General features: G+C 34.1%; 1 protein-coding gene across 1 annotated transcript in view; it reads right to left on the reverse strand.

Moving 5' to 3' along the window:
- CSMD3 (CUB and Sushi multiple domains 3) overlaps window positions 1-18,793 on the reverse strand; it is an 831,991-nt gene that overhangs the window by 241,768 nt on the left and 571,430 nt on the right. The window contains 3 exon segments of the mRNA XM_006085310.3: window positions 2,899-3,101; window positions 5,966-6,092; window positions 11,374-11,565. Coding sequence (XP_006085372.1) covers window positions 2,899-3,101; window positions 5,966-6,092; window positions 11,374-11,565 — 522 coding nt within the window.

Raw genomic sequence — 18,793 nt, forward strand, 5'->3', positions numbered from 1 at the left:
GGTGATACATATGTTTAGAATATGATCCTAAAAGAACAAATGAACGAATAAACCGATGAGTAACATGAGATAAATTTATCCAGGGAAGAGGACTTTAGCAAGGGCCCTAACAGGGCAAACTGACCTACAAGCCAAATTTGACCTAAAGTAGTGGTTTATGGGCCTATATCGTCTGTTAACATTCCTTTAAGGGTAGTTGTTTTCCTTGAAAATTAGATGACTTTACACAAAATTACCTATTTCAAGTTCCACTTTAACCTGTCTCACTACAGGACAAAATGCCTATAGCGAGGAAGGGCAGCTGTCCCTTGTAAACGGGTTGTATACACTCCAGCTTTCTCACTCCTCCTTCCTGTTTCACTTGTATGAATCACCTGCCTTTCAAGTGTGACCTTAGATGTGTTACTTGGGAGCATAATCAGGAGCACAGCTGATTACATAGTAGAACTTCATTGTGACTAATAATATATAAGTAAAAGTTTCCTATTTCCTCTAGCATATTAATACATGTATCTAAATAATAATGACAGCATGCCCAGCTAGTGTGGCTCAGTAGTTGAGAGTCGACCTATGAACCAGGAGGTGATGGTTCAATTCCTGGTCAGGGCACATGCCTGGATTGTGGGTTTGATCCCCAGTATGGGGTGTGCAGGAAACAGCTAATCAATGATTCTCTCTCATCATTGATTTTCTATCTCTCTCTTTTGCTCCCTTCTTCTCTGAAATCAATAAAAATATACTTAAAAATAAATAATGACCAGCATAATAATAATAACTACCAAGCATATACTATGCTCCAGACATAGTGTAGAGTTCCTTTCAAACACATGTGGATTTGAGTCACAGCTCCAGGCATTGCTAGCAGTTGACCTTGAACAAATTAACTCACTCTCTAAACCTCTGAGTATTTATTTGGAAAGTGGGTGATGTATCATGTGTCATATGGCTTTTGTGAGGATTAAATGAATGAGATCATGTATATAAAACACTTAACATGGTTCTTGACATACAAATAAGAACTCATTCATTAAAATAATATTTTCAAATTTGAAATCTGGGCACTTGTAAAGCTGTGTAAGCATGAGTTACAGAAGACCTAACACCAAGAGACTAATTTTCAATGACTGATGCTTTTCACCATATATTAACCCTCAAAGGATTTTTACTTTAATGGGTAGGTTTTTAGTCTCAGATCAGTAGTACAAATTTCTATGCATCTTAAAAAGATATTATGAAGGCAGATTTAGTAAAGATCTGGTATTATGCACATTGTTTTGATAACTTTAATATGCCGACAAATATAATAAATGTAAAGATGCATTACTAATTTTACAGAAAAATCTGCATTAAAAATTCCCTGAAACTCATATGAAACAGCCTGTTTCCCTTAACACATGGACTTGGCATTCACAAACACTAGCCTGAGGCATTTATAACATGAGTGTTTTCAGATATTTAATCACAATAACCATTTAAGTGTAAAACATTATATATTCCTAACTTAAGGTAAAGGAAAGGAGAACTGTTAGTTTCCAAACTACAATTAGAACTGCAATTGGACAGCAGTCATGAACAGTTCTCTGATAAATTGTCCCTAACTTCAAAAAAAGAGATAAACAGTAGAGAACAAAAGACATAAAAATGAAAAGTGTTTGGTGTTTTATAATTAGAAGCCATTTCTGTTCACCAATTACATAAAAATTTTCTTATTTTTCATACTTTTTTCAAAAGATATATGAATTTAAACTGCAAATTTACAAATATTGATTCTTCTACACGGATTTACACCTTTCACACAAGCGTGGCTTATATACAATACAAAACAATTGTTTTCTGTTAGTTAATTATGTCAAACAACTGTGTTCCCTGAACTAAAAGTCCACCAATTGTTTAAACGTATTAACCAGTCGCTTATCTAAAGCAATATATTTTGTGGAGAGTCAAATTTCAAAAGTCCTTTAAGCTTTCTCCATTTTTTCAAAGGAATTCAATTTTACATTTATTCATATAATGATAATAGTGCATTGGGCACCATCTACTCAATACCAAGTACTGTGCACATGTAACCATGCTACATTTTAATAACTTATTTATGGTGTGAGCATTATTATTCCTATGTGAATTAGAAAACTCAGCCCCAGGTGATAAGGTAAGGTGCCCAGTTAGTAAGGAGCTGGGGTTTTAATTCAGGGCCATTTGAAGAATACTGGTTTGCACTCTTTTTATAGATGATCTTGGAAATTTGGATAGATGTCTGTTAATAAAAACTTTAAAACAGATACAATGAAAAAATCCATCAGATAATATTTGTAAAGCGACAATGTGTGTTGGCAATATAAATATAGCAATTAAAATTTTTAAGTTTTCATCTATTTTTCTCTAGCCACTAAAACAAAATTCCTTTGATAGAACAATATATATTTAGTTATGCATCAATGTCTTGGGAAAAAACAACAACCAAAAATACAGATGAGCGGTGGACACTGGTAATTACTTATGCATGGTATTTTCTTGTTATAGGCAATTTTTAATTTAAAAGTAGATCTAAACTATTTTGTTAAATATATCTGTGAATATAAAATTAAAAATTTTAAATTTTTAAAATGTAAATCTATATAGCAAGCTTTTGTAATATAATTATTTCATTTGCTGAATCATTATAACACCACCTATATTTTAAGGAAAATTGGTTTGCTAATTGAAGAGACAGTCTCAACGATTCATATATTGACTCAAAGTTAATTGCATTTCTTTTTTCCAAATATATTTTACTTTAACTGCAGATTAAGAAGATCCAATAAGAACATTTAAAATCATAAACGTTTTGAGCAGTAAAGTTAACAGAACTATTTGAATAGCATTCCTCATTTGCATTTAAGAAATAAAATAGTAACTCACTTGAAAACTGAATTGCAAATCCAGATTTGCTGATATAAAAATCCGTGTCAAACTGGATGGTTACAATATTGAGGGTGCTATGGATTCCTTCAGGAATAAGAGATCCACTAATTTCCTTTAAAAGCATTTCATTTTCTGGTGGACCATCCCAAACTCGGAGTATATCATGTGATGCTTCCGTATCAAAAGCAAGAAACTGTAGGCTGTGGAAGAAACATATATCTGTTTGATAAGTTTAAGTATAAATTCTATTTTAAATAAAGAATATAACACATATGCATCTTTGCTCTTACTCATTACTAGAGGCCAGTGCACAAAATTTGTGCACTCAGGGCGGGGGTGGGGGATCTCTCAGCCCAGATTGCAAGAGGGTGCAGGCCAGGCTGAGGAACCCCACCAGTACACAATTGGGGTTGGGGAGGGAAGCCAGCCGGGGAGGGACCTCGGGAGGGCTCCAGGGCATGTCCAGCCCATCTCCCTCAGTCCCAATCAGCCAGAGCCCAGCAGCAAGCTAACCTACTGGTTGTAGTGTCTGCCCCCTGGTGGGCAGTGCATGTCATAGCGAGTGGATGAGCAGCTGTAGCATATAATTAGCATATTACACTTTGATTGGTTGAACGGATGACTGATGACCGGACACCTAGCATATTAGGTTTTAAAAATTTAACAGAATATTTAACCACAATAAATTTTTCTTGAACAGTATAATTTATTTCTTTAGAATGATTAAATGTACTATTATATCACCTGGCAAATTATCAACTTTGAGGTATACATTCTTTTCAGTGTTCATGAATTTCAACTATGGCCACAGCAGGTGACACTGATGGAGGATCTGGCACATGCCAGGCACCGTGCAAAATGCATTACATTTTGTTGTTCTTGAACTGTTATGACTCTATGAAGCAGGAACAGTTTTTATCTCAATTTTATACATGTGTCAAATGGAGTTTAGATAGATTAAATAAAATGCCCAAAGGGTGGCAGAGTCATAAATTGAACTAAAGTTTTCTTACTGCACAGTATATATTTTTAACAATGTTTCAAGTTTGTTTGTTTGTTTGATTAGATTACAATGAGCCTTATTCCATAAATGCAAGAATAATTCACATTCAGAAACCAATTAATATCCTCGCAGTGATAGATAGAAGGAAAAAAATAACATAAACATCTCAATATATATAGAGAGAAAAGTATTCTAAAAAATTCAACATTATAATGGTACTCAGCAATCTAGGAGTAAAAGAGAACTTCCTCAATGTAAAAAATAATGTTTACTCACCCTCCAAAAAAATGGATGAAAACCAAATAACCTTGTTTTATAATAAATCTAATCTGTTTTATATCTAATTTAGACAAAATTAGTATCTGACATTCTGTGATTAGTGTCAAAAATTAGAAATCCAATTTGTCAACAGTTCAACTCAACTTTCTACATATATGTCACATTTATGTTTGATATATGAATGGTTGCAACTTTAAATTTGAACAATATCAAGTATTGTTCTTTAATTTAAAAAAGTCCCAGAATCCAGTTGAAATCAATATTTTCAAGTTTTCTAATATTTAAATAAAACAATGCATTACCTATACTAAATAAAAATAGGTTGAGAATCGATCTAGTGTAATCTATTTTGAGTTCTGCAAACTCCCTTGCAAAAATGACATGCCAGATCATATCCAACAGTATACCAGTTTACATCCAATAATGCATTCAGTATATCTTTCATAACGTTTTTTATTTATTTTATTTTTTAATATATATTTTATTGACTTTTTACAGAGAGGAAGGGAGAGGGATAGAGAGTTAGAAACATCGATGAGAGAGAAACATCGATCAGCTGTCTCCTGCACACTCCCTACTGGGGATGTGCCCGCAACCCAGGTACATGCCCTTGACCGGAATCGAACCGGGGACCCTTCAGTCCGCAGGCCGACGCTCTATCCACTGAGCCAAACCAGGGCTTTCATAATGTTTTTTAAATGATAATACTTGTTTTCTATAACCACTTGCACCACCAGAAGCCTGTCTGAAATTTCACTTATGTAAAAAATCAATTCCTAGGTATAAAGTCATTGTTTTGTGAACAATAACACACTGGCTCATTTGTCAAGGACGATTTGTTCATTTGCCAATCCCTCCCTAGCCATAACCCAAATACTTAACCTCAGACTGAGAGCATGTCACAGCCTTGGAAACCTGACTCTGTTGACATAGGAGTCAATGGTCTGCTCTCATCCAAAGGGCAATGATGTGAAGAATTGTTAGCCACCCCTCTATCCTCAGCAGGAAAGAGGAATCGAGCCTGGGTAAAGGGGCAGAGAGCAGGTGCTCCAGAGATATGCCTAAAGCCATGGAAGCCAAGGAGTAAATACTTACTGAGTCCCCCTTCTATTCTTATTTTTTCTAAATGTTTGTGAGGCTAAATTTATGATGGCGACCAGGACAATTTTGTATACCTTTCAAAATGGTGGACTCAGCTTCTTGAGTCTTTAAGAATTAACTGTGTAGCCAGGCAGGGTGGCTCAGTGGTCTGGGGGTCTTCTCATGCACCGAAAGGTTGCTGATTTGATTCCCAGTCAGGGCACATGCCTGGGCAGTGGGTTTGATCCCCAGTTGAAAAGTGTACAGAAGGCAACTGCTCTCTCTCTCTCTCTCTCTCTCTCTCTCTCTCTCTCTCTCTCCTCCTCCTCCTCCTCCTCCTCCTCCTCCTCCTCTCTCTGCCCTCCCTGCCTCTCTAGGCATGTCCTCATGGGAAAATTAAAAACAAAAGAATTAAGTGAGCAAAGTGCCAAGAAGCAGAATAATTCCTCTTCCTCTGTGCCCTCTTATAAATATAAGAAGCATCTTTCTATGGGGTTATATCAGCTACCACTGTGGCCCATAAATCAATAAACCATTCTTATTAATACTTTTATTTTTCATATGTTTAACAGATAAAATCTAAGTTTTTCCTTACCAAGGGTAAAAATCTTGAAAAACTTTGATGTTGATTGATATTATACTTAGGGGCTCATCAGGAAATCCAGATCCCCTAATCATTTTAAGAAAATAAAATCCATTTACCTGACAATGTTTCCTGGATCCACCTCAATCATCCACATGCAACGCAGATTATTGTCATATGGAAAGGGGTAACCGGGAGATAAGATTCTTCCTGATGATTCTCCTTTGAAACGACCTCCACATTCAGCTAATAAATAAGAAAATGAAAATTTAACTCACAGTTTAGTGCCAGTCTTTTGAAAACAATCTGTGAATTTTACAATGATACCTAGTACCTTAAGAAAAATAAGAATCGATTCCCCCTTTTCTTAAAAGTATGTATTTGTATATGCTTTCTCAGAGTAAGGTATTAATTGAAGAAAGAACATATTGCACAATAAAGCAAGAGTGTCAAGTTAGATCACTTAAACGATAACGGAATGAATGTAATTCGGGATTTAAAAAAAGAGAGACACACTCAAAAACTCTAAGTTTAGGATTCCAAACACTTTAAGATGTGTTGTTAAATAATGACAATTTAAAAAGGAGAAACAGATGGCGAGTTGCTTAGTGCTAGTTGGTTGCAGGCTGAATAATTCATCATCTTGCTAACCCACCTCTGAGAAAAACTAATCTTTACTGTAGTCCCTCAGGCCTTCTAAATTTCATTGTCCTTTTATTCCCCTTTAAATCACTCTCAACACTTTCGCTTTAACCTCCCAAAAGCCAAAGCATCATTTTTATTAGAGATTTCTTACTTCAGTTAAATCTAGTTTGGTTTTGATTTAATGTAATCTCTAATTTTTATAAAATTCATCAAGTTAAAATGTAAATATTGTCAGATATTCTAATGAGATTTTTATCTTTTGGGGGATTCCCTCTCCATTTTAATATTTTTTTTAACATATAGGGATGCCTGGTGTAGTCTTAATTCTAGAAATAACTGTATTCAAGAAGAGAAAACTAAGTATTTTAGTCATATATTATAAATTTGAAAATTCTCCAAATTATTTCCTACTAAAAAGTAACCAAAACAAAGCTTGCTAGTTGCATAAATATTTGAAGATACTCTTATATTTTCCTTGATTTTATCTTACTCAAATTCAATGGCTGAATTAATCTTCTTATTTTTTTTTAGAGCAAAGGTCAAAGATAAAGTTTTAGCATTGGGTAGACACCTTAGAACAGAACCTAATGGTTCAAATTTGCAGGCTCTACTCATATAAGTGTATTTGCTTCAAAGATTTTAGATATTATATTTCACTGTACTGTGATGGTTAGTTTCTTGTGGTAACTTGGCTAGGTTTACAAGAGCCAGCTATTTAATCAAATACTAGCCTAGGTGTTGCTGTGAAGTTATTTCATCAATATGGTTACCATCTGCAATCAATTTACTTTAAGTGAAGGAGATTACCTTTGATATTGTGTTTGATAATGTAGTTGGCCCTCATCTAATCAATTGGAAGGCCTTTTGAGCAAAAACTGAATTTTCTAGAAAAGAACTTCTCCCTGCAGTCTAAACTCCTGCCTGACCTTCCAGCCTTTTGGCCTTTCCTATAGATTTTGGATTTGTCAACCACCACAATTGCTTGAATCAATTCCCTAAAATGAATCTCTTTAGAAAGATAGATTATAGATAGGTAGGTAGATAGATCAATTGATCTAGATCTAGTATTCTATTGATTCTAGAATCCCTAAAAAGGGATTTTCTAGAGGGATTGACACACATTCATAGAGGACTAGCAGTTTTTGTATTGCAACAAAATTCAATCTAATTTATATTGGGATTAATTTTTTAATAGTTTGTAATTTACTTTTTACTAGTATTTATTTTTTTTTAGTTAAGTTTTATTGATTTGAGAGAGAGAGAGAGAAAAGGAGAGGGGGAGAGAGAGATAGAAACATCAATCAACAGACTCCTGCACACCCCCTACTGGGGATTCTAGGCTGCAACCCGGGCACATGCCCTGACCAGGAATCAAACCAGTGACCTCTTAGTTCATGGATTGGTGCTCAACCACTGAGCCACTGGCTGGGATGTTACTATTTTTTAAAATATGTTTTTATTGATTTCAGAAAGGAAGGGAGAGAAAGAGAGTGATAGAAATATCAATGATGAGAGAGAATCATTGATAGGCTGCCTCCTGCATGCCCCCTACTGTAGATCAAGCCTGCAACCCAGGCTTGGGCTCTGACAGGGAATAGAACCTGACCTCCTGGTTCATAGGTCAATGTTCAACCATTGAGCAACACCAGCCAGGCAGCAATTTATCATTTTAAAGTAAATATGAAGATATCAGTATTCAAGATGTCACTATCACTTGTGGTATTTCTAATTTTTTTAAACAAAAACTTTATTGAACAACTAGAACTGTATACCTATATTAATTCATCTTCATCATTTTTATGATTTATCAAATTGGCATATATTTATTATGCAAACAAATTTTATTCTTCATTTTTTCAGATTAATGTTTAACCAATTACAGGCTAAATTGGAGTTATATGCACTATGTTGTATCTTGAATTTAAACATAACTTCTTTTTCACTCCATTTTTCTTTCCTTAGTATTTTGACTTCAAATGAGCTGGGGTGGTATGTTATAGTGCTAGAATTCATTTCTGTGAGAAGACTTATGTTTGCAGGATAAAAATAAAATAGTATTTAAAGAAAGTATACTGCTTTAAAAATTAATTTTTATTTGATCAAAGTATAAGTTTCAGAAACGTAATTACCCATGTATTGGAGAAAAAGTTTATTTGCTTGAGGAAAAATATAGCCATATAAATATTTAATATTAATAAGCATAGAAAATTATAATCTTAGGCCAGGTGGTAAATCTATCAATTGTTGCCAACAGAGAACACTATCCAAAATAGAATTTCATCTTCTGTTATCATGGAAATCATCACCATGTGTCCAACTGTTTTCAGCTGTTATTCCTGATCATCTATCATTGAAAAAATAAATAAATAAACGTTACCCTTCTCATGAGATCTTGAGCAGTATTAAGTCACTAAGTTTGTCTTGGGATATTTTATATAAAGTGCATTGATTCACTGCAAACATAATTAAAATCTTCTGATCTCAGAGCAAATGTTCTTTCATTTGCATAAATTACTCCAAAAAATAAAGAATATTTTCAGCTTGGATCAATAAATATTAAAAAACATATGGTTTTTAATGTATTTGTTTTATGAATTTAATTTTCAAGACAGCATGCAAGTCAGTGTTTGCAAGTTTATAGTTTTATGTTATTGTAACCTTTAATGATTTTCTAAATATATTTCCTGTACACATCAAAGAATATAACCTAGAGAGAATTAATCAATGCTACATTTTTCTCATAACCACTGCCAGTGGGCTGTTTATTGGTCATATTCCAGAATCCTAAGCTTAATCAATTTAGGTTGATTATTATTATAGATATTATCCTCATAATCTATCCAAAATTCAGTTGCTGTCTGAAAAGAAAGGACTAAAAGTGCATTTTGGTTGGATTAAAAACATGTTTGCTTTCTGCATGAATCTATGTTTTAAAAATTCAATAGAGGTCTCAGGGCATCAAAAACACTGCAGTTAGCCAAGAGGCCTCTAATGACTAAAATTCTATTTTTTAATAGTTTGTATTCTAGCAAGTTTTGTGGAGATTCATATGTTGACCATACCAACTAACAAAGATTAAACCTTGTCTCAATAGGTCCTCAAACCATATACATTAAATATGTTCATTTTTTGGGGTATTAATTAACCTTAATAAAACTATTTTAGAAAAATATTTTGGCCAATTTAATACATACAGACATGTGACGGAATGAATCTGTGCCTCCATAAATACCATTACAAAATAAGAATGACTAAAGAATCACTGCATGTTTGTTCCCTACTAAGCAGTTAGTGTTTTGTTAAAATGTTGTTTTTTTGTTGTTGCCCTAATAATCCAACCTGGAATATTTTTGATTTTGTGGGGAGGCAGGGGGAGTAGTGGTCTTTACAACACTTTTCTATCCACCCTCCCACCCACACATACCCAATATTCATTATTGAGCTATCAGATAGTAGAGAATGCTTATTGTCTAGCTTCATGTAAACTATATATCTGATATCACTCAGAAGAATCTTATGGAAATTGGTTAATTATATTATGCTGCATACACATTTTAAAAAGCATATGAACTTCCTTAGATTTTTGAAAAGTTGAGTATATAAACAAAGCCTTTTTAAGTTATTGATAATAGTTTATTCTTTTTAATCACCTTGATAGCAGGACTGGCAATCATTTTTTATATTAAAACTAAAGGCCTGGTGCACAGGATTTGTGCACAGGTGGGGGGTGTGGCCTGTGGGGATCAACCCCCTGTGGAAGCGCTGTTCATCCCAGTCAGCGGAGCGGCGCTCCCACTGTGGGAGCACACTGACCACCAGGGGGCAGCTCCTGCGTTGAGCATATTCCCCCTAGTGGTCAGTGTGCGTCATAGCGACTGGTCGACTGGTTGTTCTGGTCATTCCACCATTTGGTCGCTGGGCTTTTATTATATAGGATAAATATGTACAATGTGATTGAATAAATTATATGGTTAAGAATCTTAACATCTTTCTGTAGTGTGTTAAATTTTACCAATAGGTAAAATAAAATAATGCTATATTGCATCAAAAAATACTCATAAAAAATTATTAAAAGAAGCCCCTCACTTTCCATTAATTTCCTTCTGACAAATTTTAGTTCATTAACTTCATTTTTTTTAGGTTTTGAAAATAGTGTATTTCTTACTAATATATTTTTAAAATTTGTATTAGCTATATTAGGGTAACACTGGCTAATAAATAACCTGACATTAATGTCATGTGTACAACTTTGTAGTTGTATACTCTATGATAACATGGATGGATCTTATGGAATGAGTTAGGCAAAAAAAGATAAGAACTGTCCGGCTGACACAGCTCAGTGGTTGAGCTTTGACCTAGGAACCAGGAGGTCACAGTTCGATTCTTGATCAGGGCATATGCCCAGGTTGCAGGCTTGGTCCCCAGTGTGGGGCCTGCAGAAGGCAGCCAATCAATGATTCTCTTTCATCATTGATGTTTCTATCTCGCTTTCCCTCTCCCTTCCTCTCCCTGAAATCAATAAAAATCTATTTTAAAAAATACTTTTTCACTCATATGTGAATATAAAATAAAAAGCAACAAATGAATAAGCAAAACAAACATACAAAGAAACAAAAAAAAAGCAAACAACAAACTCATAGATACAGACAAGAGAATGGTGGTTCTCAGAGGAGAAAAAAGGGTAAAGGGAGGACAAAGAGCAATAATGCGGTCAACTACATGGTGACTGATGGAGACTAGACTGTGGGCCGGGAGCACACGTTAACTTCTTGACTTAAGGTATGAGTTGTGTATAGACAGATGGAATCACTTGAAAAACTACAGTGTATTTTGGTAACACTTCTATAGAAATATTTCCTGACAATCCAAACGAGTCTCCTACCAATACAGGAAGGCAGAGGGTAGTCCCATGCCCTTCTCTCCCCAGTCATGCACTTGAGAAGGCTACTTCCATGGAGAGTGTAGCCGGGATTGCATCCGTAAATGATAGTGCTACCAGCAAAGTGGCCTTGGTCACTGATCTTGTATCCAAATTGTGGAATGCCAGGGTCTTCACAATGTGAAAGTTCAAAACCTGAGAGAAGAATATAAATTTATTACAGGTGAAATTTAACAGATAAAAATTAAAACTCTACAAATCATGTATTCCTATTATTTTCATACAGTTACATCCCCTTACCTACTTGTATTCTCTTTCCTAGTTATAATATTCTTACCACATTTAATTTTGATATTAGGCAACAGTCAAAGAGAGCTTTTACATTTTTTAAAATTAGAATTTTTTTTTGTATTTTTCAAATGATTCCCATGCTCTATATGACTATATCATGGCTTGTTTTAGTACTAAGCTTCTTGCATGCTTTAAGTGATTTACAGCTAATGATAGATTCTGGCCATTATAACTACTACATCAAAATTTAAAACATAAAAAATATGTGAAATCATAACTGTCCAAGTAACAAATATGTCCACTGCAAATATACATTGAGACTCTTTACTGCTATAGTCTTAGAACATGAAATAATTTTATATTTAAAATATACTTTATCAAAAAATAATAGTAATTAGATTGAAGAACCCTGAATTGTTATATTCTGCCTTCTCCGGAAATTTACAGCTCTGAAAAAACTCTAACAGGGAAATAAGCCCCCAAACACATATTATTCTTCCTACATGTTGTCACTCTGGGGTGTAAAGAAAATATTTTTGTGATTCTGCAGAGTTTGGGCTTCTTGCATTAATTTTACTGGAAAGTTAGGGCCCTGGGGCCAGAGCAAGCCTTAATAAGTTATTTTACAACTATAACATTAGTAAGAGAATTCCAGCGAGCTTTCCATAACATTGGAGGAGGTTTGTGTTTATAGTTGAAGGGAAAACAAGGCCAGGGCCTGAGGGACATCAAATGACAAAAACTGCATGCACAGGAGGCGAATCTGGCCTCTGGAGAGATGTCTTTACTTTGCAAAGGTTAGAATAAAAGGCCAGAGTCCTTCCTATCCATCTCAAAGAAGCAAAGGTTTTTCTCTCTCCTTTCCAGACAGGAGGGCGAGACAGCTCCTTTAAACAGAGAAAGCCTATTTTTCTTCATCCCTTGTCTCTGTCCACTCGTGTAGGTTTTTCTATCTGATTTTCATCTTGTTACTACAAGGTTAAGGGCCGGGTCAAAGGGGGCCTACGGGGTTATTGTTATTATGATTATATTATCTTAATGATAATTTGATCTCTCCAGATCCAGGAGACCTTGTGTATAATTCAGAATAAAATTAATAAAGATGGATATTAAAAACCTAACAATCGGAGAACAATAAACTGTTAAGATTCTGAAATAACTAGAAGATACTTCATAATTTAAACCAAACATAACACTAGTAATCAAAACATTTTTCCAACACCCTATGGAGTTCTCTATCTCTAATGTTTTACAAAAAGAAGATAATTAGGTGCAAAATTATGCAAGGTATGGCTTCTGAGACTAGAGAATGAAAAAGAATATTCCAGATAGCGTCATGTATGAGGGAAATCTGTGATTTTAACACAAAAATGTTGGAGATAAGGAAAACATTTGTGTCTTAAGTTATATAATAAAAAGATTTGCATCTCTTTTATAGGCACAGATCCTTGACCAAATTAGTATAGAAACTAGAAAGTAAAATTTACATCATTGGCTTTTTTACAGTATCAAAACATACATAAAATCACCAAAACCTGTAAGCTGGAAGTAATGTGTTTATACTATAATTTCTGTGTGTTGAGGGATACATGTGTTCTTGGAAAAGGATCCTTTCCTAGTCTCTTTTAGGGGTTCTTAATCATTCCCTCCTCAGTTAACTGATAGAATTACTCTGCATATTTCAATTCATTTACAATCACTGCTTCTTGTGTTTGTCTCCCTACCAACTAGAATGATTTGATTACTTTTTCTTTCTCACAATGCCCACCAAGCACAAATCCTGGCACATAGCAGATGTTCAATAATGCTCCTGGATGACTTTGGATTTTTAAAGGCAATTACTTCTAGGAAACAACTAAAAAAAACCCTAAAATAATTCTAATGAGAAACTGAAGTTAATGAGACGATTAAAAAAACACATCTTCAGAAATTTCCCTTACGGATCAATTTGTGACAGCCCAATTTGGGTAAAAATATGTTAAGGAAAATTCAAACAGCTTCAGAGACAGAGCTAGACAAAAAGTTAGACGTTAATTCAAATGATGGCATATTATTTATATATGTATATATACATACACATACATACATGCATATACATGTAAATATATTATATTTTATATACATATTTATATATATATAACAAGGTATAAGGGATACATGTTCTAGCAAGTCAGTCTTTTAAACACAGAAGTAGAAATAGCAGAAGTTGTAACTGTAAAATTTCAGAACATTAATTTGCATACTTGATACTATTTTTACTTACTATTTTTTTCTTTATTAATTAAGGTATTACATCTGTGTCTTTATCCCCCCTTACTCCCCTCCAACCCCCCCGCCCCCGACTCATGCCCTCACCTCCCTGGTGTCTGTGTCCATTGGTTATTCTTATATACATGCATACAAGTCCTTTGGTTGATCTCTCCCCTTCCCCCCACTCTACCCTGCCTTCCCTCTGAGGTTTGATGGTTTGATCAATGCTTCTCTGTCTCTGGATCTGTTTTTGTTCACCAGTTTATGTTGTCATTATATTCCACAAATGAGTGAGATCATGTGATATTTATCTTTCTCCGACTGACTTATTTCGCTTAGCATAATGCTCTTCAGGTCCATCCATGCTGTTTCAAATGGTAGGAGCTCCTTCCTTTTTTACAGCAGTGCAGTATTCCATCGTGTAGATGTACCACAGGTTTTAATCCACTCATCTGCTGATGGGCACTTAGGCTGTTTCCAAATCTTAGCTATTGTAAATTGTGCTGCTATGAACATAGGGGTGTATATATCCTTTCTGATTGGTGTTTGTAGTTTCTTGGGATATATTCCTAGAAGTGGGATAATTGGGTCAAATGGGAGTTCCATTTTTATTTTTTTGAGGAAACTCCATATTGTTGTCCACAGTGGCTGCACCAGTCTGCATGAATTTGCATACTTGATACTACTTTTAAAGTGTCCCTGTTCAAAAATTGCAAAACTGCATTCCTTCTACTAGACATAATATTGAGTTTATCATTCAAGATGCAGCCACTTTTGAGCATGTATCATTAATAAAAACAAAAATGAAAGTCAAGCTTTCTTTTCAAGGTTCATTACCAAATTCATCTTTCCTTAATGTGAATGCTCTGTAAATGTGGTTGGCAATTGCTGGTGATGAGGTAAAATGGAGATAGTTTTTGTATATTAAGATAACTTATAATACTTGCATTGTAGATGAAAATGCACATGGACAATAGTATATAAACTACAAAGCACAACATCATTTAGTCCAGTTTGGTGGAATTATTATTGCTTATTCATAAATATTCAGAACTTTATGGAAACATTCAGCTGCCAATCTTTTCATTGAAAAGCTCAAATATTTGAAACTTACAATTAAATAAAGAACTGTATACAAAATCATATATGGTATTAATATTCCCCATTCCTTGTGAAATTTGATAGTCTGATGAAATGAAAATTTCTAGAGCATGAGGGTAACTGAAAAATCCTCATTACCTGAATTCTTTTGACTTGCTGAGTAACTTAAATTGAGATCTAATTCCTTTCCTGTCACCATGTAGTTTTTTTAAAATGTTTTTATTTTAAATTATTTTTATTGATCTCAGAGATTAAATTATTTTTATTGATCTCAGAGATGAAGGGGGAGAGAGAGAGAGAGAGAGAGAGAGAGAGAGAGAGAGAGAGAGAGAGAAAGAGAGAGACTGGCTGCCTCCTGCATGCCCCACACTGGGGACTGAGCCCACAATCTGGGCATGTGTCCTGACTGGTAATTGAACCGTGACCTCCTGGTTCATAGGTCGATGCTCAACCACTTAGCCATTCCAGCTGGGCTCTAATTTAGTTTTGAGTTATAATTTGAAACCTACAAAGGATAATGTAACTTCACCAACTTACTCTATCCCATTCTAGAATCATAGTTGCTCAAGTTAATTTTAATTCAGATTCATTTTCAGAATAATACTCATAGTAACTGTTAACATTCAAATTAACATTATTATTAAAAGAACCAATATTGCAAAACAAGTTAAAGTTCCATTCGTGTCCCTCCTTAATCCCTTTGTGGTCTTTCCCTACCAAGAGCTGGCAAATATTCTGAATTAGTTACCATTATCACACATATTTTATATATTTTACCACAGATCTCTATGTCTATGAAAATACATAATGTTTTGCAAGCAGGTATACATTTTACTAATTATAAAATTATTTTAAAACTTCTTCTGAGCCTTTATATATTGCCCCGCATTTTCTTTTAACCTTTATATTTATGCACATATACACTGTATTTATTTTAACTACCCTGTGGAATTCCGCTGTAGGCCAAGCCCAAAGTGATTTATTTATTCTCTAGTTGATGAGCATTTATAACATTTCCAATCACTAAGGTTACAAAAAGGCTCTGCTTCTATGTACCCTTTCAAAAGTATGCAAGTGTTTCTATAGGTTATGCCCCATGTCCGGATCCATTTTGTCCCTAAGAGTCCTTCAAAGTTGGCTAATCTACTATTCAACTTTTGCCTTGACTTACTGAAAGGTAAACAGTTGAATCCCTACCTCAACATAATTTCTTTTCAATTTATTAGGAACAACAACTGTGTATTCACATAGGGACATGTCATGTCTGGTCAGAAAAACAGAACCAATGCTACAGTAAGGCAGAAGGCTTAGAGATATATGATATCTGAAAATTAACTTTTTGAATGTAAGTAGCATTTTTGATGTAACTTAAAATAAAAAGACCCTTATGTGTGTGTGTTTTTTTTAATCAGAGTTTTGAGCTTATAGAAGTTATGACTTTAAACAAACAAATAAAAAGATTGTGGAAATGACTGCTATTCATTCCACCTGGAGAAACAGGTGGAATATAAAGAATACATATTTTTAAACTGCCAGTGCTCTAAATTCTACATATAAAGTCTGAAAAAAGTGCTGGTTTGTGTATTGTACATCATTCTGGAATGGTGGGGTTCAGCATTTCCTGATTTTTTTATTTTATTTTTTTACAATCAGCCCTTTGGTATTTGGCCAAATGTAAAAATGGTGCGCTCTAATTATATCTGGGAATGGAATGGAATGAGATATTGCCAAATTACTCTTCTAGGTGGCTTTACCAAAGGTAAAAGAGGTCCAAGCTCTTCAAACTGTCATCAACACTTGGTATTGTGCACCTTTTTAATTTTTACCAATTTTATGAATGTGCAATAGCATATTATTTAATGTTTACTCTTCATTTCTTAATTTCTATTATGCATTTGACTTATTGGCCACTGGAGTTTCTTCTGTGAAATTTTCTTTTAGAATTTTTTTTTCTTATTGACTTGTAGGATTCTTTCTATACAGTGTATGTTTTTATAATATATATATAAAAGCTCCTAATATACATATATAATACCTCCTAAATTGTCTCATCTTTTTAGTTTTTTAATGGTATGTTTGTTATAGAAAATTTAAAAAAATAATGACTGAGGCTTGGTCAGTAAAGCAGAGTTGCTAAGATTCATCTTTTTAGTTTTTTAATGGTATGTTTGTTATAGAAAATTTAAAAAAAATAATGACTGGGGCTTGGTCAGTAAAGCAGAGTTGCTAAGATTCAACATTAAAAAAAAATGAGAGGGAAAGTATAAGACATGTGAGGGAGTGGAGGTCAGAGGAGCACTGCTGGCTTCCAGGAAATCCAGTTCTGGGAAGCTGCTGCCACAGACGCCCAGGTGCCAGCAACACAACCCAGCTGGAAGGTGCTGGTGGGAAATAATGGCTTCTCCCCTGATCCCACCTTTCCGCTCTCAGGGGACTGCCTTTAATTGGCAGATTCTAAGCAGAGATCTTCCCTGGAAAGAATATGGCAAATGTACTGCCAGGTTTTTAATCTCTGCACTTCAGGATGTTCTTAGAAAGGCAAGGATAGACAGACTTTTGCTTGTATATTTTGTTTTAGAAAACTTTCTCCTACTTAAAGACATAGTTATTCTAGGTGACAGTTTTTTTTCTAAACATTGTAAAGTTTTGATGTTCATATATGTCTCTAATCTGCCAGACATTAAATTTTATGTAAACAGTAAATTTGTAGGACTTTAAATATTTATGTTCAAGATTCACAGAACTTTTGGGATGTGAAAGCTACAAAAATGGTAATGTCTCCTTTGTTATTCCAGTATGAAGCAAGTACATCCAATATTGTCTGTAAATTGATAACCAAGACATATTTCTTTGATATTTTAGTTAGAATTTATTATACTACATAATGCAGCATAAATCAATACTTCCTTTATTACTTGGTTAATTTCAAGATTTAAAGAATAAAGGAAATGCTAAAAATATCTGTCTTAAGTGGTTTATAGGACATAGGAATACATGGGATAATTTTGTTGCTCTTTTGTAATTTAATTATTTTCTACTTGCATTTGCATTAAATAAGTTATACACTAAGAATAAAATTAGAGTTAATAGGTCATCTGATTATTTTTCACGGTTAACATTGCCAACAACATACCGTAATGAATTTAAAGAGTTTAAAGAGGGTAATTTCTTACATATGTATAAGGCTAGTACACAAGAAAAGGCATCAAACATTAGCTAATGCCCATCTTTAATTTGAATATAAAATTTTAAATGGCCATGTTGTGTAGATTATTGAATCATTTCAAGTAACAACAAACAATAACAACAAAAGCCTGGAAGGCTAAGAGAGTTCAAATATAGCTGAACTTTTCTCTTGCAATAACACATATGTCTCAGGCATTTTATTAAATTAAATGTACAGAAGTGATAACAAGGGGGCATCTGAACACAGGGGCACTGCTAATGGCTGGACATATGGACATTACCAGATCAGCTTTAGAAAAGACAATGCTGTAACCCATCCTAAAGGTATAATTTAGCTCTCTAATAGGATAGCTTAAATATCTAACTCCTTTCTACTGAATGAAAGTGGGGTACGTACAAATGAAAAGCTAAAAGAATTTGCAATGAAACCTATCTTCAAGAGACAGAGTTTTAAAACTTAATAAACACCCTGAAAGACACTAGGAGTATGTCATGACCCTATAGTGCATTTGGCCAATGGGAAAGCATTCAGATACTCAGGAATAAAATGACAAAAGTTGCGTTGGGAAAAAGTGCATTAATATTTAAAAAAATA

This window comes from Myotis lucifugus, unplaced genomic scaffold, assembly GCF_000147115.1.
Source record: "Myotis lucifugus unplaced genomic scaffold, Myoluc2.0 scaffold_17, whole genome shotgun sequence".
NCBI lineage: Eukaryota > Metazoa > Chordata > Mammalia > Chiroptera > Vespertilionidae > Myotis > Myotis lucifugus.